At 42.7% G+C, this 27,232-nt stretch overlaps 3 protein-coding genes across 4 annotated transcripts in view; 1 reads left to right on the forward strand and 2 right to left on the reverse strand.

Moving 5' to 3' along the window:
- LOC102425823 (leucine-rich repeat-containing protein 37A-like) overlaps positions 1 to 27,232 on the forward strand; it is a 133,887-nt gene that overhangs the window by 28,997 nt on the left and 77,658 nt on the right. Inside the window, exons 8-11 of the mRNA XM_023745212.1 lie at positions 7,005 to 7,141; positions 7,303 to 7,430; positions 12,088 to 12,253; positions 25,480 to 25,535. The gene's annotated coding sequence lies outside the window, so the exon portion shown is untranslated. The remainder of the gene's footprint in view (positions 1 to 7,004; positions 7,142 to 7,302; positions 7,431 to 12,087; positions 12,254 to 25,479; positions 25,536 to 27,232) is intronic.
- Positions 1 to 27,232, reverse strand: part of LOC106694584 (C-C motif chemokine 23-like) — a 50,334-nt gene that overhangs the window by 10,617 nt on the left and 12,485 nt on the right. The window lies entirely within an intron of this gene.
- On the reverse strand, positions 359 to 3,644 carry LOC106694586 (C-C motif chemokine 15-like). The gene is made up of 4 exons (XM_014446313.2): positions 3,474 to 3,644; positions 1,867 to 1,914; positions 1,060 to 1,171; positions 359 to 653 (listed from the first exon to the last, which is right to left on the reverse strand). The coding sequence occupies exons 1-4, from the start codon at positions 3,568 to 3,570 to the stop codon at positions 527 to 529; spliced, it is 384 nt and encodes a 127-aa protein (XP_014301799.1). The 5' UTR covers positions 3,571 to 3,644; the 3' UTR covers positions 359 to 526.

A 27,232-nucleotide genomic window follows, 5' to 3' on the forward strand; every position in this document is an offset into this window, starting at 1 on the left:
ATGTTTGTAGCTTCTTAAAAAATGATAATCTGATGTCTCATTTTGAAAAACACAAATCCAAAGTTCAGCAGTTCCTGCATTGTGTTTTCCTCTCAAAGGTCAAGTGACATTAAATTGGATACGTTTTATTTTTTTATATATATATTTATTTTAATATATTTTTATTTATTTCAGAGTGTAAGGGAGAGGGAGAGAGAGATAGAAACATTAATGATGAGAAAGAATCATTGATTGGCTGCCTCCTGCACATCCCACACTGGTGATCAAGCCCACAACCTGGGCATGTGCCCTTGACTGGAATTGAACCTGGAACCCTTCAGTCCACAGGCCGATGCTCTATCCACTGAGCCAAACCAGCTAGGGCTGGATACGTTTTATTAATACACAGCTTTTATAACCAGAATAGAACAGTAATTCTTGCTTTTGAAAAAATAATTCAGGCCAAGAAGCTTCCAGGAGGTGAGGAAAGAGAGAATGGAGATGGGTGGCTGGGACCTAGTATCCCTTCTTATCAGTCAACAATTTGTCAGTAGCTCAAATGAATCCTGCTCAGGTTCTCCAGAACCTGATCCTGCTTCAGGTTCCTTACACAATCCTGAACATCCGCCTTATTGGGGTTGGCACAGACATGCTGCTTCCCTTTGGTGGTGAAGCTGGGGAACAAGGAGGAGAAAGGTTACACATTGAGGAGGGTTCTGCAAATAGAGATCGGGAGCCCCATCTTCCCGGCCCTTCAGATTCTCCACTCAGCCCAGCTTGTTCCTTTCTCTGCTGCAGGCACTCAGGGTGTCTCCTCTCTGAGACGCTCTCTCAGCCTGTGAGACTTCCTTAGTGACTCATGGGAGTTTCCTGGTGCAGACCTGCTCCTGCTCTCTCCTTCCTTTCCTAGCTTCCATCTTCAATGGGAACATCTCATGTCTGATGCTCTGCAGGATCAGGATAAGAATGAGGACACAGCCTCCCTTGACCTTGCAGGATCCAGAGGATGTGACTTTTATGGGCATCCATCCATCATCAGGTCCCTCCTCCCAAGATATGGCTGGTATGCTTGGCACTTACATGACAGCAGGCTTGGAGCACCCACTGGTCGTTAAAAAGTAACTTTTCATGAATCTGCATTGGATTTTTCGTGAGGTATAGTATGGGCAGCAGTCAGCAGGACGGTAAGAGCCTATAGTAAAAGAAAAGACAGTCTTTAGAAAAGACTATTTCCTTTCCTCCTTCCCTCCAAAGTACTGGGGAGGGTGAGAAGGCACAGGGCTCAAAGGGCATGTTTTCCTCCTCTACAGCATTTGCTGGCATCTCCTTGCTTCACACTTCCCCGGGTTGAGTTGTGTCTGAGGCACCCAGGCCAAGGACACAGCAGGGCCAGGACCATTTCTCCCAGAAGTGGAAGGGTTAGATGTGTGCAGGAGGCATCAGAGAGCACCCTCTCTGGTAGGTGAGCCTTCTCCGGGACAGGCAGGAGGAACAGAGGTCATCTATGGAGGAGGGACCCATGGCCCAATCTGATCTTCCCTGTAGATGTTCACCATCCTCAGCACCCTTTCTCTTTCCCCATGTCCTCTAAACAAGGTGAATGAAGCCACTGAGCAGATCTGTACCCACCAGCCGCTTTTAAATATATGCCACAACTAAACTTTTACCTTCTTTTAAAAAAAACAACACATAAGTGTTTTCATTGATTTTTAGAAAGAGAGGAAGGAAGAGGGATAGAGAGAAACTTGTATGATAGAGTCTGCACAGCCCCTACTGGGGATTTAGTTTGCAACCTGGGCATGCGCCCTGACCCAGAATTGAACCAGTGACTTAATGGTTTCTGGGTCAACACTCAACTGCTGACTTAGACTGGCCAGGCTCATTTACCTTGAGTTTCCTGCTTGGGAATGCGCTGATGGATCATCATTCTTGGTTCTATTTGGGAGAATCAGACAAGAAGAAAAGAGAAATCACTGAGAGGCAGCAGTGTCTCAGTATCTTCACCTATTCCACATCTAGACTGGGAATCAAACCTGTGACCGTTCTGTCCGAGGGCCGATGCTCTAACCACTGCGAAAACCAGCCAGGGCAATATTACCTTTGTAAAACCTGAAAGATTCTGCATTCCAAAATACATCTAGACCAATGGTTCCCAACCTTTTTTTTTTGGCCATGCCCCACCTAAACATCTCTAAAATCCTGATGCCCCCCTGTGACATATAATTCTTATTATTCAAAAAGCAAACTCCTATTCACATGGAGGAATCCTAAAAGGCCATTAACTTGGTCTAAACAAGCTTCCAAGGAACATGGCATTCATGAAAGAAAAAAATAAAAGAATGAAAGGACAGTTGAAGTACTGGGGAAGAAATCACTAAAAAATTGTTTTAAAAAATAATATGAAGTGATATGAAAAAATAGCAAACAAGTTTCAAAACATAATAGAGTACTGAAATGCTTAAATATGTCACAATACATATTCATATACTGTATATGAGGTCCCTAGACCATAAGAAATGCAAAAAATTCACTGTTAATAACTCATTCTCAAATTGTCCCCCTTAAAAATCAAATTGACCCCCCTGTGGGGGGGGGGATGGCCCACATTGGGAACCACTGATCTAGACCCCATGTTTTGGGTAAGGAATTGTAGACCTGCATTATGCTAATTAGGTAAACACAACTAAACTTTTAGCTCAGTTCTTAGTTTCATATGAATTATACTTAATGAGGCATATGATTTGTTGCTTGTTATGATGTGTGTGGGGCTTGAAAATAAAGTCTTAAGTGGCCTTGTTTTTCTGTAACAGCTTTCCTAACTAGCTCATATCCTAACTTCACTACTTACTGTCTGTGTGATCTTGACCAAGTTATCAAAGGATTCTATGCCTTAGTTTTCTCATTTATATTATTGAGAATAATAACTATTCAATATGCAAAACTATATGAGTTGCTGATAGTTTATTACACAGGGTTGTTAGGATGATTCAATGTATTAATATCTATAAGACAATTAGAGCAGTGCCTGCTTGTACATAGACAGTGCTAGATACTAGTTTTTAAATATAGAATCATGAGGTGGACTTAAGGTGAGTCACTTGTCCAGATTGTCTCATTTCTTCTTCAAAATGATAGTTTCACTCTACATGGTATATAATGGTTCTAACGTAGGGTTCTATGCTTCTTTCTCCAGGTTTTATAATTTTAGTACAGTTCTTTTGATCTTCTACATATAGTCCTATATCAGCTAAGAGAAAGTATCAAATAATTCTGGCCATGAAAAGGGAGAGAATTGTTTCCCCAAATGGAACCAATCTTCTCTATGTGGTTTTTCCCAGGGACAAAAGCTGCAGAAAAAGGTCTATAGCTACTGGTACTGCTTTTAAACAAGTGCCAGATTCACCTCTGTGTTGCAGGAGAGTGTCCCTCTGTGTCCTCCCTAACTGCAAGTTACCGTTCAGTTGGTCCCCAGTGAGAAGGCTCATTCAACTCACCATCATCCCAGGATTCCTGGGCCAGGGATCCATGGGCAGGGGATCCAAGGGTAGCAGCAAGGATGAGGAAGGAGAGAGCAGCTGCAGAGATCTTCATCTCCCCAGTGTGCAGACAGTGCTGGCCTGAGGATCCTGGGCTCTTTGCTCCCTGATTACCTGGACCCAGCTCCGCCCTTGTATTTATAAGAGGAGGATCAGGAAGTCACAGGACAGAAGAATGCTATTCTTTGGCTATACCATCAACAACAGATATTTCTAAAAAAGGGAACAAGCCTGGGAATGCAATAGGAAGTTGAGGGAACAATGATTTGGGGCTTTCCCTACTGCTCAATGGATATAGGCAAAAGTGTCAAAATTGGTGACAAGGACCTTAGCCAAGACAGGAATCACATCCTATGTGGATCATGAAAGTCCTATAGGAACAATTTTAACAATTTACTGAGCTGTGTGGTTAAAACAGCCTCTTCCCTTAACTAACCCCTTCCTCTCGGTACAGGAACTACTTTCTTCTTACTTTCTCTTTGTAACGGTCATGTATGTACATATTAGAGTGCAACCTTTACCTTTTCCGAACTCCTTTTTGCAGAAAGAATATGTAGTTGACTTTTTGTTTACAGTCAACAAGAGTGACCGTATTTTATTAAAGATCCTTCCTTAGGAGATTTGGTTAAACTTCTAAATCAGAGTTTTCCCCTCAGGAATGAACTACTTTCAAGTGCATAAAGAGCCTATTATCAGGGATGATCAGTAGAAGGAATGCTCTAATGTGTAAACATGGTTGTGTGACTCCTCACATAGAATCTGTACCCTGGACTCCTCTCTTTGTTTCACATCCCAATCCATTAACAAATATGTTGGCTTTTCTTTGAAAAATATGTCCAGCATCTTATTATTCCTTACCACCTCCACTTTTCACCTGGTCCAAGCCATCCTTGTCTCTCACTGAGATTCTGTCCTTGCCCATCTTTAGTTCATTCTGCACATTGCAACCATAGTGAGTTTATTAAAAAAGAAGTTAGATCAATTCAATCCTGTTTGACACCTTCCAATACAGTGGTTCTCAAACTTCTGGCCCTTTAAATATAGTTCCTCATGTTGTGACCCTACCATAAAATTATTTTTTGCTGCTACTTCATAACTGTAATGTTGCTACTGTTATGAATTGTAATGTAAATATCTGATATGCAGGATGGTCTTAGGCGACCCCTGTGAAAGGGTCGTTCGACCGCCAAATGGGTCTCGACCTACAGGTTGAGAATCGCTGCTCCAATGGCTTTTTAAAAAATATGTATTTTTATTGATTTCAGAGAGGAAGGTAAAGGGAGAGAGAGATAGACACATCAATGATGAGAGAGAATAATTGATTGGCTGCCTCCTGCAGGCCCCCCCCCCCCCCACCTCCCAGGATTGAGCCTGAAACCCAGGCATGTGCCCTGACAGGGAATCGATCCATGACCTCCTGGTTCATAGGTCAACACTCAGCCACTGAGCCACATTGGCTGGACCTCCAATGGCTTTTTGATTCCACTCAGTGTAAAGCCCGATTCTTATACTGAATTATAAGCCCCTGTGTGATCTGATCCCTGTTTGCTCTCTATTATAAGCTCCTATGTGATCTGGCCCCTGTTGGCTCTCTGTTTTCATGTTCTACTACTCCCCCTCACTCACTCTGCTTCAGTTATGCAGGCTGACCCAGATTTCTGTTCCCTCTGCTTGGACCACTCTTCCCTCAAATATCTGTATTACTTTATCTCTAACCTCCTCTAAAGTTATCTTTTCATTAAGTCTTTCTGGGACCTCTAAAATTATAATCTCCCCCTGCCCAAATTTCTTTATTTTTCTCCTGTGTACTTAACATACTACATGTTTTACTTCAAAATCTTTTAATATTTGTATCTTCTAGAACATAACTCCATGAGAGCAGGGATTTTTGCGTCTTTGTTTACTGTGGTTTCCCTGGTGACTAGCATATGGTAGGGTCTTAGTCTAGGTTCTTCTGAAAACAGAGCATGAGCACTAAGTAAATTGGGAAGTATTCCTAGGAGCAGGAGTGAGGAACTCAGCCAATTGTGGGGATTAGTTCTTGATTCTATTGAGATTTTTGAAGAGCCTTATGAATGCATCTCAGAATATTTTGTCTGGGGAAAAAGAGAAGAAGCATTTATCTCTTGGTTTTCATCTCTATGGTATTTAGAAAATGTGGAAACTTCGACCCCCTCCCTTCTCATTAAGCAGTGGGGTCTATATTTTCTTTTGAAACAGAGAATGCTAGTGACTATTGTTCAATTATGTGACCGCTGAGGCTAGGTTGGGAAAAGCCATGGAGCTTCAACCTTCATCACTGGAATACTCACTCACTCTTGGAACTCTAGCTACCAGTAAGAAGACTGACTAGCTTGAGACTGCCATGCTGTGAGGAAGCCCAAACCACATGCAGATGTTCTGATAGACAGTCCCACATGAGTGTGCCCTTTAGGTCATCCTAGCCTAGGTTCCAGGCAGAGGAGTAGGAAGCCTCTAGAACTGTAGTACTGCTTGATACAACAACTACCGGTCACATGAGGTTACTGAGCACTTTAAATGGGGTTAGTCCAGGGGTGGGCAAACATTTTGACTCGAGGCCCACAATGGGTTCTTAAACTGGACCGGAGGGCCGGAACAAAAGCATGGATGGAGTGTTTGTGTGAACTAATATAAATTCAAAGTAAACATCATTACATAAAAGGGTATGGTCTCTTTTTTTTCTTTAGTTTTATTCATTTCAAACGGGCCGGATCCGGCCCGCGGACCGTAGTTTGCCCACGGCTGGGCTAGTCTAACTCTTGAAACAAATGAAAAAGTAGAAATCCTCAGTAAAGAAATAGAAAGTGAGAAGTAGAAGATATAAAGAAGAACTAAATGGAAATCATAGAACTGGAAAATACAATAACCAAAATAAATTGTTCAATGGGTGGGTACAGAGAAAATAGAAACAGAACAATTGAAGTCATCCAATATGAATAACAGAAAATAGACACCCCCCCAAAAAATGACCAGATATATGATTTTTAAATTTTCCCCATTCCACTGGTTGCCTTGTCACTCTGTTCACTGTGTCCTTTGATGTACAAAAGTTTTAAGTTTGATGTAGTCTCATGTGTTTATTTTTGCTTCAGTTTGTGCTCTCGGTGTCATTTCTATTTTTATTTCTTACAACTAAATGTGCATCTACAATTAATTCAAAATAAAAAGTATACTTAAAACTGAAAAGAAATAAATGGGGCTAATCTAAATTAATATGTTCCGAAGGCACAAACTACATCCTGGGTTTCAAAGATTTAGTACTCTCCCCAACCCCCCCCCCAAAAAAAGTTGTTAACATGTCTCTTTTTTTATACTGAATACATGCAGAAATGATTATCTTCTGGATATATTGTGTTAGAGAAAATATATTATTAAAATTGATTTTATCTGTTTCTTTTTACTTTGTTAATGTGGTTATGAGGAAATTCAAGATTACATATATGACTGCATTATATTTATATTGGACAGCACTGTTTTAGGTGATTCCCCATTCATTGGAGTCACTCCTTGCCACCTGTGTTTTCCCCGGTGAGACCCCAGGCATCATGGAGCAGAGACAAGCCATCCCTACTGTGCCCTGTATGGATTTCTGACTCATAGAATTTGTGAGTAGAACAAAATAGTTGTCATTTTATACCATTAGGCTTTGGGTGGTTGGTTACACAGCATAGATGATGGGAACACCCTTCATTGGCCAATGGTGGATCACTGGTATAATTTCCTCGCACTCCTGCTTTGCTCATGTGTGTGTGTTGTGTTCTTGCAGGTGTTCCACATCACAGGATCAGAGGAGCCCCACACAGGAAGTTAGAGTTATGAAGGACAGGCTGAAGCAAGACACTTGCACGAAGCTTCTGTAAATCTATAAGAGTGATGACTGAGCATGTGGATGAGGTAAGGGGTAGGGTCAAAAGATATGTATGATACAGTCCATCCCTTGCTTCCCTCCCATATGTTTGTGCCTTTGTTTTGTCAAATCCATTAGAAAGCCTCCTTCAGATGGTTTTATTAGTCCTTTCAGGTTAAATGGAACCCTATACTCGTGCATCATCATTGTCCCCATCCTTCCCAGGAACCTAGCAGAGCCTAATCCAACTTAATCCAGCAAAGCCTAATGTTGCAGGGATGGGAACCACAAATAGATCAAGGGGAATCATGGAGAGAGGGACCAATCCTACATTAATTCCTTGGTTCCTATATGTTCCAGTTACTGGGGACATGGCATTATCTATCAGCTTTTAGTTTATGGCATATATTGCATTGTGGAGTCTCAATCCTGAAGTTTGTTGTCTTCTTAGCTAAATTATTAATACCGCACCATTTTCTTGGTCTGGCTGCTTCTGAGTGATTAAGTACATAGTAATACCAGTGGATCCCATATACCTACTGACTCATCTCATTTGCTATGAAATGGAACATTTTGCGTGAGGCAGGGTTGTGCAAACACCATGCTGTCTGCAAATCTTACCAGCTGGCAAAGGCACCGAGGTTGGGTTGTTCTCTCTTGCAGGATTGTTTTCTCAAGATACTCATATGTCTCTCCTTGAGGGTAGGGCCCATATTGAGAGTTGATATTCCTGCTGCTGTAAGGTTAGACATTCAGTAGTGGCAATAGTTAAGTTGGCCTTGATGAGAGAAATCCCATGCTGTTAGTACCATGTGTAGCCTCCAGCCATGTCACTAAAGTATCTCTGCACAAGCTCATTGCATTTAGCACTGTTGTGGCTGAGGGGAGAGGCTGGCTGACATCCACAGGACAAGTCACAGATTTCCTCCTTCGCTGTAATGCCCTCCACTTTAGACATGAGTGCTTGTTCAGTACTTCCAGGTTGCACATGCCCGAGTATTGAGCAGATTCCTGTAGGCATTCTATATCTCAGCATCAGAGAATCTCTGATACAGGAAAAGAGGGCTATGCATGATGGCCAAAGTAAAGTGCCGTCAGATGATATCTACATGGAGCTGGACAAAGTCTGTGCAGAACTTGCTGAGGTGGTGGCCAGAGTAAGAGATGGGGTGAAAGAATGGAAGTGGTATACAGAGGTGTCTGACACAGCACTGAATACTTGCTTGTTCAGTGAAAGAAAAAATGAAGGAACAAATGTCTGATTTCACAATATACTTACTGCCATTTCTTGACTTCCCCAATGTAGAAAACATTTTGTAAGTGTGTTTGTGTACTTCCTGAGTCTTTATACCTCCAACCCCGCCCTTCCAGGCCCCCAAGTATGATTGGTGACATTTAAAATCAGATGAGCTCTATTTGTTACTTAGTTTGGCATAAACAAGAGACCAGGCTGTGATACTCTACATGTGCTCCTTAGCCTCAGGTCTTCCAGCCCAAGAACAACAGGAACCAATGCTTAGTGAGCACTAACTATGCTTCAGGACTACCCTTGGGGCCCTGTGGGCATCATCTCTCAGATGAAGTGTTTCCTGTATGAGGTGCTTACTATAATTATTTCATAATAGTGCCTAGAGCATCCATAGTTTCTTGCCTTACAGAAATACCAAATATCCTGTCATCTTTCTGTACATGCTCCTCTTACCACATCCTGTGATATGTGCTTGCACAGCATGTTTGTTTAGTATAAGCTGAGTTACTCTACTATTTCAGTGACAGAGGAAGCCAAAGGTCAGTATATCTGAGGGAAGGGTCAATATTCCCTCACTGGGGTCATCCACCCTCCTTCTCAGTCCTGCAATTGGTCTATATTTGAATTTTCTGCTGTTACTTCAACCTACCCTCTCCCTCCTTTCCTATCAGTCCATTTGTCATGTGTCTGTATCCTGGGCAGCTCATGAAATCTGAGAAAAGCTATTCCATTTATGGTTCCCTTCTGAGGAAAGAACCTTGACGTTGTGACTCTTCCTTGCAAACTTCCTTGTGTTTCCAAGTGAAACCATCTCAGGTGCCTGACTTCATCTGCAAGATGCATGGTGACTAAAGAAAGTGCTTTGAGCTCTGTTTGTTGTCCTCAACGAAGGAGAACTAATGTTCTGGTTCTCTCTTAAACCAGCTGCATGACCTGTTGCGAAGGGCTATCAGGTGCATGCAATCTTTCCACACTTTCCCTGGTTACTTTTCGGTGCATGGGACAGCACCCACCAACTGAGCCTCACTGGCCAGGGCCTATAAGTGAGTCTTTCATGGCAACTCTTGACACCTGCAAACCATGCATAAGGTTGACATTCTGGGACTGCTGCTCCTGGTGGTAGACAAGAGGTATCATTTGCTTAACACATCCCAACTTTCAAAGCACCGAGATTGGTACTACTTTGAGACAGAGGCAGGAAGGGACTCTGACCTAGACCTCATGCTCTGGAGGACTCTTCATATCACAAACACATACAAAACTAATTGATCAGGGAACACAAAAGCACCTATGTCTCTTGGGATGTGGTACTCAGGGCTGGCCCATGTGACCTGTAACCTAAACATCCACTCTTGTGACAAATACAGTTCATGCCTCAAGGGAAAATGCTACTCTACCTCTCCTGCCCTCTGGATATGCAATATTAAGTATTCATTTCACTTTTAAATTTGTTAGCTCATTTATAAGTGTTTTTATTTAAAAATATATTTTTATTGATATCAGAGAGGGAGGGTGAGGGAGAGAGAGATAGAAACATCAATGATGAGAGAGAATCATTGATCGGCTGCCTCCCATACACCTCACACTGGGGATTGAGCCCGCAACCTGGGCATGTGCCCAGAATGGGAATTGACCTGGTGACCTCCTGGTTCATGAGTCAACACTCAACCACTGAATCACACTGGCCAGACAACCATTGTAATTATTTTTAATTGTACAGTTCATTGGTATTAAGAACATTCATATATTGTATAATCATCACCATCATACATCTCTGAACTTTTTTCATCTTGAAAACTTAAACTCTATACCCATTAAACATAAGTCCCCATTCCCCACTCCTCCCAGCCATTAGAAATCACCATTTTACTTTTTGTCTCCATGAAATTCACTATTCTAGGTACCTCATATATATGTGGAATCATACAGTATTTGTCTTTTGGTGACTAATTTATTTCACTTAGCATAATGTCCTCAAGATTCATCTATTTTGTAGCGTATGTCATAATTTCTTTACTTTTGAAGACTGAATAATATTCCAGTTGTATGCATATATCTATTTTGCTTATCCATTCATCTGTTGATGGACACTTGGGTTGCTTCCACATTTTAGCTAGGAACAGGAATGTACAAATATTTCTTGGAGATCCTGTTTTCAAAAGTGGGATTGCTGGATCATTTGGTAAATCTATTTGTAATTTTCATACTGCTTTATGCAGCAGCTGTATACCATTTTACATTTCCATGAACAGTGCACAAGAGTTCCAATTTCTCCACATCCTTGCCAACACTTGTTATTTTCTGTTTTTGTTTTTTTGGTAGTATCTATACTTATGGGCATGAGATGGAATTTCATTGTGGTTTTGGTTTAAGCATCTGTATTTTTATTAGTTTTATATTGTGGGGTTCCAAGTAAGTTTGTTTGCAAAGAATATGTGCTTTTACTCAAAAGAAAACTTTAAAGCCCAAAGAGCAGGAACTTTTGAGCTAATCAAAGGGATTGTTTTTAGTTCTGAAATCCACCACTTATGATGCTATGGGAACATTTGAGTAATACAATTAAGCTTTTAAAGTTGTACCTGGTTACTGAAAGGAATATGTAACGTAAACGATCTAAGTGAGTGAAATCTTCCTTGTGTCCATATTCAGTGGATGTTTATTGAGCTTTTACTGTATGACAGGCACTTTCTGGGCCCTGGGGATACAGAGACAGACAAGAAAGGCAAGATCCCTGCTCTTCAGATGCTGAAAATATTGTGGGGCAGACAGACAAACAAGGTAGTAGAAGATGGAGTTCAAAGCTAGAAAGAAAATAAACCATATATAATATGATATAGAATGCCTGAAGGTTTGGTGAAAGTTGCATAATAAGCTGGAGAGGGGAGCCCATTGGTAGGGGGTATCATTTCATCTAGAACCTGCTTGTTGAGAAGGAGCCAGACTCACACAGATTAGGGGGCAGTGTATCTGGGTAGAGGAAACAGCAAGGGCAAAGACCTGGAGGTGGCAATGGGCTTGGTGCATTTAAGGAACAGACAGAAGAGTGGGCTCCTGGAGAGAAAGAAGTGAGGGTGAGAGTGATAGAAATGAGGTCTGTTGTCCAGGTTCTTATGGTCTGTTGACTTAACACTTTGCATTGTATTTCACAGCCCTCTCATTCACATGGGCACTGCAGGTAGTGACAAAGGAAGCCAATATGGCTCATATTCCAGTGGACCTGGGTAGCTCTCTCCTTGGGAGTAGGTGGGTAGATTTAACAAGAACACTTGTCAGTTGGTTTAAGGAACACCAGGGAAGAAAAGACCATGGATTCCTTCCCCCTTAGACTTAATTCTCCTTCCCCTAGGAGAGGGCCTGAACTGCCTTCTTTCTCTCAACAAACGGAGAGCATACTTAGGGAGAGAAACTGACACTTAGATGGATGCCTCTGATGACTGTCTTTCTCCTCTCTACAGACTGTGGGCTACTGTGTGTGCAGGAGGGGGAGAGTGGCAGTCAGTGGCCTTTGTCTCCTTGGCTACAAGAACATCCGATGTGCGGATGCAGGAGACACACATGGACAAGAGGATGGACGAAGCTGATGTGTACCATTGCTTAGGTCTTACAAAGTTACTGAGAACAGTGAGTCATCCGTCTTTCAAGCTTTGGTCTTTGGTAGGCAACATCCATCCTCCTCCTGGAGCTTCAGTCTTGCTTAACTGACTCCACTTTCCCAATTCAAAGAAGGACTGGAGCAGGGGAGGGGAATTCGGGGGAGATTAAGGCTCAAAGTTTGTTTTTGTTTTTGCACACTGGCCCATACAGCAATGATGATGATTCACAATAGATTGCACAGCACTTTCCTGTATTTTACTCTTTGCTGTTTGATCCCAGGGTACTTTTGTTTAGTGCTGAAGATCAGATATTTTGTTTGTAGCTCTTTCCACCCCACCCTTCCTCAGATGTTCCTGCCACCAGAGAGGGAAGGGGTCCATCCAGCCTGACTCACCCTAGCTGCACCCATGCTGACTTGCATGAGTACTTCCTTTTTAAAGTGCCAACAAAGGGTTTCTTACCAAGAATTGCATAGGTAGAGAATCTTACCACTCTTAACTTTATGGAATCTGTCTTCTTTCCCCCTCCTCTTTGGAAAGCTGGTTGCTGTGTGCTTGTCTTCAATATTCTATAACTTCTCTGCCTTCCAATATCCAGGATTATCAGTCTCTAACTGTATGTTGTCTCCGCTGCTAGAAAGGACTTCATTCAAGCAAGGAATGAGATGCCAAACAATCTTCCTTCCCACGTTAGGCTTCATTTTCTTCTTAACTATGGGAACTGTGCCCATTCTAGACTGTAATGGATGGAGAAGGTACATTATAAACTGGACACCAAGTGTTCTTCCACCTCTTCAGTTAACACTCTGTTCATTCATTTACTCACTCATTTACTCATTCGTTTATTCTATAAATAATTATTGAATGCATACTATGAACTGAGCACTGTCCACATATCAGGGATTTAGCTATAAACAAGATGCATTGGGTCTTCTATGAATTTAAGCAAGCATTGAGCCTTTGGCACTTCCTTCTTAAAACAAAACAAGACAAAGCAAAAGCCTTCATTCTGACTCATTATTTTAGAAGCAACACTGTGGAGCCCGGTCAGTGTGAGTCAGTGGTTGAGTATCAACCTGTGAACCAGGAGGTCATGATTCAATTCCAGGTCAGGGCACATGCCAGGGTTGTGGGCTCGGTCCCCATTAGGGAGTGTGCAGAAGGCAGCCAATCAGTGATTCTTTTTCATCATTGATGTTTCTATCTCTTTCTCTTTCCCCCTTCCCATTTGATGCCGCATCCATTTGCAGCAAGGGTTCAGGATCTGAAGAAGGGGCTGCGCACAAATGAAAACACTAGACAAGAAATATGAATTTAGAAGGCATTGGGGGCCAGGCAGAAACACCCCTCTAGTAGAGAAGCTCTCTGAAAACTGGGTCCCGTCTGCTTTTATTCACTTGAATTCACATTTGCCCTTTAGGAATGCATACAGGCATATCAAAGGTAAAGTTTGGTACACAGTAAAAGGACTATCAGTTTAGGGGATTGCCTTGAGCCATTTGGCCAATAGCAGGGCAATATTATGCTGATATTCAGCTCTGCTGAATATCAAAGTCCATTGGATTTCCAGTGGGTCTTTTCACATTAATATGCTAACTACTGTTGGTCTTTGCCTCTGGCAATCTGAAATCAATACAAATATATATATATTTTTAAATCAAAACTGTGGCCGAAACCGGTTTGGCTCAGTGGATAGAGCATCGGCCTGCGGACTGAAAGGTCCCAGGTTTGATTCCGGTCAAGGGCATGTACCTGGGTTGCGGGCACATCCCCAGTGGGAGATGTGCAGGAGGCAGCTGATTGATGTTTCTCTCTCATCAATGTTTCTAACTCTCTATCTCTCTCCCTTCCTCTCTGTGAAAAATCAATAAAATATACTAAAAAAATAAAATAAATAAAAGCAAAACTGTGGAAAAATTTAGAAATGCTTAAGCAAAAGGAAGTAAACAGAAATCCCCTGTTATCCCACAGTAATAGTTTTAGGTTTATCTTTGTGTTTTTTATCCCTAGATGAGATCATATCAACACCTCTCTAACTTTAAAAAACAACAACACCAACAATTTTATGGCCCATACTTTGACATACTATGAACAATTTTATTTCATTATAAATTTTTACATGTAATTTAAAATATTTTTAAAACAAAAATGGTGCATGCTATTGCTAGAATTTTGAAGAAAAATAAAGAAGAGGAAAAAGCTCACTTTTACCACTATTACTCTTTTGGTGCACAATTTTCTAGGCATTTTCTCTATAAAATAATTATAGGTATATATACATATACAGTTAAAAATGTTCTTTTCTATAACCTCATTTTTGTAGTTTTATAATTATTTTTATTTAATATTGAGTAGACATGAAATGTGGATGGAGAATAAAGGCTAACAATATGACAGGCATCTCTGTGCTCTCCACCCATATACCCCTCTATAATTCTGTCCCCTTTCCCTTCCTCCTCTGAGCCATCACTCTCCGTAATATTGTTTACACTGCACTCTTGATTATGCTTCTGAGATTCACCCATGTTACTGTGTGTAGCTGTAGTAATTTGCTTTTACTCCTGCTGATATTTCAGTGTCTGACTATACCTTGATTTATTTTTCATTTGCCCCCTTTTATGCTTGCTAATGCCAGCAGAGCTGCTATGAGCATGCTTGTGAATGATTACTGGCATACATATGCAATGGTATCTGCCGGATGTATGTAGAAGGTTGGCTATGCTTACCTTTACTCTACAGATGACAACAGTCTTTTCCAAAGCAATAGGACTAATTCACATTCCCAGCAGCAGAGTACATGTATGGATTGTCCCACACCCTCTCTAATATTAATACTTCTCAAATCTCATATTTAATAAAATTTGGAGGGAGTATCCAGGATGGAGGGAGGGAAGAAGAAGGAAAACTATTCTTTCCAAACCCAGAAACCAGAACTGGGTACTCATAGTCAACAAGTTTTGCTGGTTTGATGAATTTCTTACAATGTCTGCTAGACTCAGCTCATTGCAGCCAACGAAATCCCCTTTGTGACTGAGGAAAAAAAAAATAAAGGGAAGTAAGAGGGGCCCATGTGATCTCTCAGAACACTAAGTCAGTAACACAATTCAAAATCAAAAAGGAATTAGAACCATAGAATAGCATGCATAAATTTAAAATAAATGTAAACGGAGCCCTAGAATATGTCTGGAAGAGGTGTTTGAGGTTACATAGGTCAGATTGAGCTCAGGTCCTTTGCCCAATCAGTTAGCATTTCTGGTGCTTTCCTTGTAGGTTCAAAGACCCTCAAGAGTCTAATTTCAATTGCTTGTGTATGTTTGGACCTACACCTTTCTGGGATTGACACTGACCTTTCCAGTCTCTTACATGGAGGGAGCAATGGTGAGAGGGAGAAGTATACTAGTATAATAAAAAAGGAACAATTCTACAGCAGAATACCTATGGGATTCATCCTCTATCTCTATCTCTATCTCTATCTCTATCTCTATCTCTATCTCTATCATCTCTAATCTCTCTGATCTGGGGATCTTGGAGACTGTTTTCAGAGCCAAGAATGGTCCCCCAATCTCAAGGTGCCTAGACTTTTTTCATTGTTCATAGGGGCTGACTGCCTTCTGCTATCCCTTCCTCTCTTTGTATGGAGGGAGCTCTTCCTCAATTCCCTGCTGGCTCTGGGCCTATGCAGAAACACCTCAGGGACCACTCCCCAGGCCCTGCACACCTGGTGGGGCCCCAGGGGCTGGGTCTTCCCAGGATGGTACCCCATCCCCATATCTGTGCTTTGTGGTTTGTGGGCTGTGTTCCACTCCATGTCCTGTAGGCTCTCTCCCCCATGGTGGGCAGGAGAACTGGCCCTGACATGGCACCAGGCTGGAACAACAGCTGCTTGTCTCTACCAGTAATAGGAAATTTGTGAGGACTTGCTGAGAAATGGATGAGAATCAGCAAGGGTTTATCAATTTTTATTAATCTTTCCAAATTATCCGTCTTTGACTTTGCTGATTTTTCTCTTTTATTTGTTTGTTTTCTGGGTCATTGCTTACCAATCTTATTATTTTCTTCCTTCTACTTTGGGTTTAATTAGCTCAAGTTTTTCTAGCTTTTTAAGGTGGATGCCTTCATTTATTTCATGTCTTCTTTCCTTTTTTAATTTTTTTAAAATTAAATCTTTATTGTTCAGATTATTACAATTGTTCCTCTTTTCCCCCCTCATAGCTCCCCTCCACCTGATTCCCACCCCACCCTCTGCCCTTACCGCCCCCCCACTCTCCTCATCCATAGGTGTACGATTTTTGTCCAGTCTCTTCCTGCACCTCCCACACCCCTTTCGTCCTGAAAATTGTCAGTCCACTCCCTTTCTATGGCCCTGATTCTATTCTATTCACCAGTTTATTCTGTTCGTCAGATTTTTTATTCACTTGATTTTTAGATTCAGTTGTTGATAGATATGTATTTGTTGTTCATAATTTTTATCTTTACCTTTTTCTTCTTCTTCCTCTTCTTAAAGGATACCTTTCAGCATTTCATATAATACTGGTTTGGTGGTGATGAACTCCTTTAACTTTTTCTTATCTGTGAAGCTTTTTATCTGACCTTCAATTCTGAATGATAGCTTTGCTTGGTAAAGTAATCTTGGTTGTAGGTTCTTGCTAATCATCACTTTGAATATTTCTTGCCACTCCATTCTGGCCTGCATAGTTTCTGTTGAGAAATCAGCTGACAGTCGTATGGGTACTCTCTTGTAGGTAACTGACTTTTTTTCTCCTGCTGCTTTTAAGATTCACTCTTTGTCTTTTGCTCTTGGCATTTTAATTATGATGTGTCTTGGTGTGGTCCTCTTTGGATTCCTTTTGTTTGGGGTTCTCTGCGCTTCCTGGACTTGTAAGTCTATTTCTTTCACCAGGTGGTGGAAGTTTTCTGTCATTATTTCTTCAAATAGGTTTTCAATATCTTGCTCTCTCTCTTCTTCTGGCACCCCCATAATTCGGATGTTGGTACTCTTGAAATTGTCCCAGAGGATCCTTACACTATCTTCATATATTTGGATTCTTTTTTCTTTTTGCTTTTCCAGTTGGTGTTTTTTGCTTCTTCGTATTTCAAATCTTTGACTTGATTCTTGGGACCCTCTAGTCTGCTGTTGTATCTCTGTATAATATTTTTTATTTTAGTCAGTGTATGCTTAATTTCTAGTTGGTCCTTTTTCATATCCTCGAGGGTCTCACTAGATTATTGAGGGTCTCACTAAATTTATCAGCCGTTTCTAGAAAATTCTTGAAAAACCTTATAACTTGGTTTTAAACTCTATATCCAGTAGTTTGCTTTCCTCCATTTCTTTCGTTTGTGACCTGTTTCGTTGTCTCCGAGTTTTGGCTGCTTCCCTGTGTTGACAGAGTGGCTTTGTGTGCTAGGTGTCCAATAGGGCCCAGTGGCTCAGCCTCCCCAATTACCTGAGGTGGACTTTCTTGGTGCATCCCTTTGTGGGCTTTGTGCACAGTCTTGTGTAGTTAAGCCTTGATGGTAGTTGTTATCACTGGGAGGAATTGACCTCCAGGCCAATTGGCTGTGAGAATTAGTTGTGACTACAGTGTGAGAACTTCTGTGCTGGAGACACCCTTATGGGGCAAGACTTGCTTCATTGTGGCCTTGGTGCTCACTGAGTCTGCCCCCTGAGTGTGTCCCTTATTGATCTGAGGAGTTGTAATCTGGATGGTCCCACTCTGACCACTGGGTACACTGGCTCTTGGATCTCTAAGGAGGTGCTAATTTAGCCTCTGCCTGAGGCTACCCAGCAGCAGTTACGGAGAGAGTTGAAGATTCCTCTTCTTTGTTTGGGGTTTGGAAGTGCCCAGATGAGGCCCAGCTGTGAAGCAGTGCAAGCTGCTGTGGGACCTTGGGCCTTCTTTTGGATGTTCTGTGTCTCTCTGACCCAGCTGCAGTTTGTTAGGTAATTTTAGATTGCAAAGGGCCAGGCCATTCATATGCAAAAGCCTCTGCACACAGCTTGGGTGGGGCGGAGTCTCAGGGAATCAACAGGGCGGAGCAAACAGCTATGGCTGCTCCTCAGTCCTGCCCTAAGATGCCCCGGGTCTCAGTGTCCCGCAGTAATCCCTGCAAGCACCTCTGCGAGAAAGCCGCCCTCGAGTTCCGCCCGATGCCAGACAATCCAGTTTCTCCCTGTATGAGTCTGGGTCCCCAGAGACTCGCCCGGAACTGGAGTTCAGAGCAGTCGGGAGCTTGTGTCTCCCTCCCAGTTGAAAAAGACAACTGTGTCCTCAGTTGCCAGCCCTTTCCGCGAGTGCCTCCATACCTCTGCACTTTACTTCCACACCTCCTCTGAGTCTCAGTGTGCTTTTCTCTTTCCTTCTAGTTGTAGAATTTCCACTCAGCCAGCCTTCCTGTGGTTCTGGATGATGTCCGTTTTGTCTTTTAATTGTAGTTTTGAAGTGTTTGTGCGAGGCAGCAATTTCAGGTGTTTACCTTGCCGCCATCTTGGTTTCTCCTCTGTTCTTTAAGAACTTGTAAGATTTGGTGTGTTCCTTAAGAACCACTTGAAAGAGTGGAGTTTTAGAGTAGTAGTTAAGAATAGTTAGCAATTCATTAGAATAGGCTAGAGAATAGTTTGTTTTTAAGCTTTCCATATATTTGTGGGGTTTTTTTTTAATGTTGTTGTCGTCGTCCTCCTCCTTCTTCTTCTTCTTTCTTCTTCCTCCTCCTCTTCTTTCTCTCCCTCTTTCTCCTCTTCCTCTTCCACTTCCTCCTCTTCCTCTTCTTCCTCCTCCTCCTCTTTCTTCTTCTTTACTCTTCTTTCTTCTTCCTTCCTCCTCCTCTTCCTCCTTCTCTTCTTTCTCTTCCCCTTTCTCCTCTTCCTCTTCCACTTCCTCCTCTTCCTCTTCCACTTCCTCCTCTTCCTCTTCCACTTCCTCCTCTTCCTCCTCCTCCTCCTCCTCCTCCTCTTTCTTCTTCTTTCCTCTTCTTTCTTCTTCCTTCCTCCTCCTCCTCCTCCTCCTCCTCCTTCTTCTTCTTCTTCTTTGATATAAAAACAACTTCATCATGGCAGCACCTGTGACTTCAGTAACAACATGTTATTGTAATTTTCTGTCTCATTGTGGTAAGACAACAGTTAATTCATATTTCCAATATATAGTCTGTCTTTAGAGTAGGTTCAGAACCCACAGTTAAAGGTAGAATGGGGGAGTTGGTGCCTTTTGCAGTAGCCGTTGATGGTGGAATGGAGGAGATGGTGGCATTTGCGGTAGCCGTTGACAGTGGAATGGAGGAGTTGGTGCCTTTTTGTAGTAACCATTAATGGTGGAATGGAGGAGTTGGTGGTGCCTTTTGCAAATACCACCGACAGTAACAAAACCATGGCGGTATGGGAGCTGAGCCCTGGACACAGGACCAGGGCCTGGCCAGGGTGGAGGGAGGGATGGAAACACAGGTTTCAGGAGACGGAGCATCCGGAGTCCAGCTTCAGCACTTCAGCTGCCTCAGGTCCTCTAAGCGGGGCTCTTGCTCGCAGGCACTGATTTTCGAGAGAGAACTCTCCACAGCAGCACAGGTGGCCTCCTCGTGCTTCTCAAATGTTAGGATTTCAGACAAAAACTAGTTCATGACATGCACCCCCTCCGCAGGTGCCTTAGGGAAGAGGCGGGAAGGGGCGGTTTTGTTTTCCAGGCTGACATTTCACTTAAATGGCCCGGGACCACCCACAGCGTCCTCAGGGTGCTCCCAGCCTGGCCTTCCTGGCTGCAGGGCCTCCTGGCTCCTGTGCCATCATGGAGGGTCATGTTCCTCAGCCAGGGATGCCAACGGAGCCCAAAGGCCTGAGACCAGAGCAGCTTTCCCCGAAATCTCCAGTGAAGATGGGCCCAGGTGCACACTCCCAGTGAGGAGGAAACTGGTCTTGCAAGGCGCCTCAGGCCATAAAAACTGTGAACAATGCACTGCCCTGGGGGGAAGGGGGGGGGGTTGTTATGCTGGTACCAGGACAGACCATCCATTAGATGTGGCCTGACACCTGGAGGCTTTCCTGCAGGGCCAGGAAAGGGGCAGGAGGCATATCTGCAAGACAAAGACCCCAGCGGGATATATATAGACAGGCTCTCTGCATGTTTCTTCCCTCTGATTTGGAAATTATTCCCGGAGTCCACTAGTGTTAATAAATGGGGTCCCTCCTTTTCTCTAGGAAGCATGCTTGGTATTTCTTTGGCCTCTGTAACACCATCTCCACTGCATGAAGCACTGAACTCAGGAATAACAGGCTGGCATTTGCAGGGCACTCTGGCTTTCAGAATGCATAAGGATGCCTCACTACACCCATCTGCTGGGTCCCATTTTATTATTATTATTATTATTATTATTATTATTTGTTTTTTAGATAAAGAAACTAAAACTCAGGAGGGTGAAGGGACTTACTTAAGGTTCATGACAATACCAGTGGAAGCTCGAGGTCAAACCCAAATTTAATGATGTTAAAGCCCCATGTCATTTTATGCTGCCCCTTAATTAAGAAATGTCCACAGGAAGAATCTTGCTTGCATTTACTATTATGTCATTTTAAGATATGTGTGCTTGACAAAATCTTTCATGAGTTATAACCCAAAGGATGCTTTATCATCATCATCACTCCCAAACTGCCTATTCAGAACTTCCTTCAGTTCCCAGAAAAATGTTGAAACATTCTTTAATGCATTGTCGAAACCTTATTCCATTTAAAATGCTGTCCAATTTTACTTTCTCAGAGCCCCAGAAGTATAGTAAATTACCAGGTATGTGCCTCAATTCAACCATCATTCTTTTTTCATGGACCATTTTATTATTATTATTATTATTATTATTATTATATCATTATTATTATTATTATTATTAGCCATGACTATTTTTTAAAATCTTTATTGTTGAAAGTATTACATATATCCTCCTTTTCCCCCCATTGACCCCTTCCAGTTCTCTCCTGCCCCCCACCCCAGCCCTTCACCCTATTGACTCTGTCCATGGGTTATGCATATATGCATGCAAGTTCTTTGGTTGATGTCTTCCTACTCACCCAATCTCTCATGGACCATTTTAATTCCTCTGAATGAATGAGTGAGTCTGAGATTTCCCAGACTTTTCATGTTATAATTATGTCTTCATAAGCCTCTCTGATTGACTTCATGATCTGGCTTTTTACTGACCTTGCTGCCTATTCTTACCCATGTTCCTTTCCTCATTGACTTCACCTCTACTGAGTCTGAGAACTCTCCTCAGATGTGAATCAGGTAGACCACCTTCACTTGTGTACCCTGCTCACCACCTTCTTCAATCCTGTCGCTGAAAAGATGATCTGCAGATATTAACTTGCAGACTCTGATCTACCTCGTTCAAGCCTGTAGCCATTTCACACAGCCACTCAGATGTTACAGGTACTGGAAAGATCAGGAAATAATTACTTGTTATCCGTTATAATACATTTCTTCCCCTCTCAATTGGACATTAACGCCAATTCATTGAATAAGCTTTAGGTTTTGAGATTTTCACAGCATAAAGCCCATCACTGACAGAGTAATGAAGGAAATGTTCCACAAGTTAATATATAGTTGAGAAAAGAGGGCATTCATATTCGATTTCTTTATTTAATTCAGGGCCTTAATTATTAGTGATTATTTGTACCTTTATATTTTGGCAAGTACACATGATTAAACTCTTTATAAATTCAGAAAATGAATAATGTCTTAAAATCAAGGAAAGTCCTAAGGCATCAGAGAGATTGTTTTTTTTCAGTATCATGAAGGAAAATGGTTGCCAGCAAGCAGTGTGGCCAGGTTATCCAAGGAGACAACTGTCTCTGCTCCCCAGGGACCAGCTTCGGAAGCTTCCTTGTTGTCCAGAGCTGCTTCACTGATTCACTGTACAGGCTGGCTTTCCCTGCAGCAGTCAGCATTTAAAAATTTGTCTTCAGCACTGCTTGTTAGCAGGCAGCTTCAGTTGGAAAAAGTAATTTCATTTTCATATTTGCTCATTTCATTCATTCACTCAATCAACAGACCATCAATCTCCTATCATATACCAAGAACTGTGTTTGGTTCTGGGGATGATAAGATAATGGTTCCTTCTAGCACTTGAAGAGCTTACAGACTAGTGATAGAGGAAGATGCACCAATAACTCAATAAAAAATAGTGCTTTGACTTTATTTGTATTATTGGAATTTTATAAATCCCTTCATATACACTAAGTGCTCACATAACCATGCTGGTATGTTCTGCAACTTTTAAGTGAAATGATGTAAAACAAAACCAATTTTACAATATAGATTAATTAACAAGACAAGAGTTAAGTTCCTGTGCACATTATAACTCAACAAAATGATGTTGAATTTGAGGACCTTTGGTACTACATCATTAAAAATTGAAATACACCTTTAAGAAAGGGCTAGTGATATGAGAAATCCACATGAATGTGTAAGTTATTTAGAGAGTTAACACTGAAGATTTGCATTCTGAAAGCAGCTTTGAACCTTAGATGCAGATGAACTTTGTTTTAGTTGCTTATAAAATTTATGCAGAGGTATCTTCTAAGAGGGGTCAGTAACTTGGGGAGGGGAGTGCTGCAAATTAAGATCCTACCTTGGTGGCAGGTCCATTTTTTCTGTTCTTCAGGTTATAGTCTGAAACAGGAACTACAGGATGGGATGACTAAAACAATTTACTGCCTTTGGGTACCCATAACCCTGTAATTGCCATATGCATGGCTTTCTAAGTTGTTCCATCATCACTTTCACCACCAGAGTTCAGTGCAACTTTTCAGTTAGCCAGGGCCCCTAGAAATGGTGCCGAAAAGTACTGTGGCTTAAAAAATAATACTTATAGTTTACTATGAACTTATTGCTTAAAATGTATCCTATTTAATATTCACAATCACTATGAAATTGATAAATTTCAGGTGTATTAAAAATAAGTCTCTGTGTCAGATTTGTGATATTCGTAGGTCTATGTCTTTTGTCTTTTGGTTCATCTTGGCATCAGACAGGGCAGTTCAACATGAGGCCCTTGCCCTAAACAGCTCCCAGTGCTAACTAAGTACTGGCAATTTACTACACTGTTTTCAGTGATCGTTCAAAAGGAATCAGTAAGGTAAACTTTGTGGATTTTCTTTGACTAATGAGACTCCTTTCAACATTGAAATTCTAGACTTTAGAGACTAGAATAGACCTGGGTTGTGGGGAGGAGATGTGAGAGACCTGTAAGTGGAAGTATCTGAATATTGGCCTGCCACCTAGAATCCTATCTAATAATAGACAAACATGGTAATTGACCGTACCTTCGCTACGCCGCCCATTGGCTAATCAGCAGGATATGCAAACTAACCACCAACAAAGATGGAGGCTAATTTGCATACTGCAGGCAGGGTGGGACAGTGTGAGCCGCCAGTGCAAGCCGCCATCCCGACCCCCCTGTGCGACCCCAGAAGCTGCCTGCCTGCCGCCCATGTTTGGATCCGATCCTGGGCCCCAGGCCGGCCTCAGGAGCCCCAGATGCCACTTGCCTGCTGCCCATCATTGGATCTGATCCCTGGTCACTGGCCGGCCCCAGAACCCCAGAAGCCACCTGGTATGGCAGTAACACTATCAGTTAGCACTCTGAAAGTCAGTGGCATAAATGCACCAATTAAAAGACAGATTATGAGGGTGAATCAAAAACAAAACCCACTTTACATATAAAGACACATATAGATTAAAAGTAAATGAATTAAGCTGCAGCCTGTTTTTCTCAGTGGATAAAGCATTAGCCTGTGGACTAAAGGGTCCGAGGTTTGATTCCAGTCAAGGGCATGTACCTCAGTTGCTGGCTTGATCCCCAGTCCCTATCAGAGCATGTGCAGGAGGCAACCAATCAATCTGTCTCTCCCTTTCCCTTCACTCTCTCTCAAATTCAATGGAAAAATATCCTTGGGTGAAGATTAACAAAAACAAAGTAAATGGATTAAGTAACATTAAAGAGATTATAAGAAAAATATATTCCAAACTTTGTTAGTTGTATAATGGTTATGTTTAAATTATTAACACCTACGAAATTGGGTGAAGGGTGCATATAATATGCTGTAGTATTTTATAGTTTTTTTTACATGTATGAGATTATTTCATATTAAAATATTAAAAAATTAAAAATTAATAAAATATTAATTGAAATGTATCTGCATTACATGAAAAATCTCCTAATTGCTTCTAGCATAATTTATTAAATTGTGCTAAAGTTTACAAGGGTTCAATTAAAAAATATCTTAAAAATATATAATATTGCAGTTATAAGCACTTATCTGAAAATAAAAATATAAAGAAGTGAATTTAAAGAAGGGATTAGCCAAAGAAAATATATACACAACCCATGGACACAGACAACAGTATGGTGATGGCCAGAGAGAAGTGGGGGGCAAGAGCTGGGTAGAGGGGGGGAAAGGGGGAGAATAGGGACATCCTATATAATAATAATAAAAGGCTAATATGCACATTGACTGAACAGCAGAATGATCGCATGCTATGATGCGCACTGGCCACCAGGGAGCAGATGCTCAATGCAGGAGCTGCGCCCTGGTGGGCAGTGCACTTCCATATGGGGAGTGCCACTCAGTCAGAGCTGGCTCATGGTTGGCCAGTGCAGAGGTGGTGGCAGGAGCCTCTCCCACCTCTGTGGCAGCACTAAGAATGTCCAACTAACGGTTTAGACCCAATCCCTTGGGGGCCTAAGCCTTTAGTCGGACATCCCCCGAGGGCTCCCTGGCTGCCAGAAGGATGTCTGACTGCAAGCTTAGGCCTGATCCCCCGGGAAGTGGGCCTAAGTCGACAGGTGGACATCCCCCAAGGGGTCTTGGACTGCAAATGGGCGCAGGCCGGTCTGAGGGACCCTCCCCCCCCCTGAGTGCACAAATTTTTGTGCACCTGGCCTTTAGTTAATAATTTCATAGACTTGGGTGATGGTGTCCATAATTTTCTCCAGTATTTGTATGGTACTTATAAAAATAGTTGTTCATATCTAGTACTTCATCTGCAAGTCTTACTTGATTTTGAAGCTACAGGACACCTCAACTGACAGCTGAGATTGTTGGAACTTAGTTTTTATTTCTAATAACAAAACATTTGAAGTCTACATTGAGACTCTAGGAAGGACCTTTACTTCAAAATCCTTACAGCTTCAGGATCTTTCTGACCTTGAAGAAAGGGAAAATGAAGGTATTGTGGTTGCATCACTTCAGAAGCAAAGCTGAAGTTCTGTGCTTTACAGGTGGTGTCATCCTGAGTGCAGGAGTCTGGGAGTTGGCATGGCCGAGGAGCGTTTGGGTAAGCTGGAGGAGGGTCTGTTTCTGGTGTGTGTTGGGGTAGTGGGAACCTCTCATTTTTTCTTTCGTTTTAAAACTCATCTTTTCAAATACATCATTAAGCCCTCCCCTTGTTAAACTACTAACTCTCTGAGCAGAATTTTTCTGCCTTACAACACAGGTATTTTGCTTGTTTTTGTTTTTTAATTTTAGGCAATACCTGACAGAACCTTTAACTTTAAAATTTTAGAAGTGACTTCTTGCTAGGATGCTTAGGAGGAGGGAAATTTTGGTTAAGATTTTGCTTCAAATAATGATCTCGTGTAGCCTTCCATTAAAATTATCTTCCAAAGATTTAAATAATCTCTCATGAAAATATTCAATCATTTGCCTCTTATAGAGGGGCTTGAGGAGAAAGAGTCAAATGTAAATAGGATATTCTAATTAGTCCTGAGTTTTTTCCTAAAATCTATAGCACTTTGGCTTAGGGTTTTAAGTCAGAGGCAGGGCTGTTTGTGGATGGAGTGGATTAACTGCTGCCCTGGCCTGCTTGGGTTGCATAAGTTCCTCCCTCCGCCCTCCCCCACCCCCTGCAATACCCTAGAGATCTCTTGGCATCAAAGGGTCAGGAGGGGGACACCTTTGGGGCCTCCCCTGCCTTCCTCTCCAAGCTGGAAAGGGAGACAAGGAGGGAGGCCCTGATGAGATATATGCCACAGTACAGAGCCGCCTGGGCTACCTATAGTACCCCCCACACCCCCATCCTATCCCAACCTCACTGGGCTCCCCATAGCGGCCCTTCATGGGCTCAGTCTCTTCCATGCTCCTTGGAGACATAGCTCCCTTGACTGACCATGCTCCACCCATTGTTGGTTCTGGTCACACAGCCAGAGGGAAGAAAAGGCTGAAGGCAATCCAGAGGGGCCTCAACAATTCCGATGGGCCTTCTCCCTGCACCCATTTCCGCAGGCCTGCACCTCCTGCCTGGCCCCAGCACCTCCCCACTCAGCTCTCCCTTCTTCTTTGGCTGCACTCCCATCAGAGGGGACAGTAGGGGCAGAACACTCAAGCAGCCCCCAGCTCCAGCTCTGTGCCCCACATGGTAGGTGCCCAGGTGCTGGACCCGCGGGGAGGGGTGCTCTGCTCCAGGCACCTAGGCAACCGCCAGGGCAAGTGGGCTATTGCCCAGGCTGAGGTGGTGCCCAAGATGGAGCTGAGCTTTTCCAAGGCGGGTGGTAGCCAGAAGCCCCCCAACCCCACCCCCATCCCCAGCCCCCATCAGGTAAATGTGTATGTGTGGATATGCTTTGGAAGTAAAAATTTTCTAGGGGTGGTTTAACATATACCAGAAGCACATAAGGAAATGTGATAGGTGGATTTGAATCAAGGGAAGTTATTCTGATACTAGTAGCCCATCCTGTGATATCGCGCACAGTAGGCCGTCCACTGCTTCTGCGGGAGCCGGAGGGGAACCGAAGTGCACCGCTGGGAGCTGCACTGCTTCCAGGGGAGGCTGAAGCGAGCCTCTGGTGCCCATGGGAGCTGAGAGGGACCCAGGCCAACTCCGCGGGAGGCCAGAGGGAGCAGCGCTTGTTCCACAGGCTACGGGCCCACCGTCTCCTCTCCGGGCCTATGCTCTGTTGCGGAGGCTGCGAGCCAGCCCCCCTGTCCTTGTCCATGTCCGCTCTGGCTCCAGGGGGCCGGCCAGAGCCAGGGCAC

Source organism: Myotis lucifugus, unplaced genomic scaffold, assembly GCF_000147115.1.
Source record: "Myotis lucifugus unplaced genomic scaffold, Myoluc2.0 scaffold_524, whole genome shotgun sequence".
Lineage (NCBI taxonomy): Eukaryota > Metazoa > Chordata > Mammalia > Chiroptera > Vespertilionidae > Myotis > Myotis lucifugus.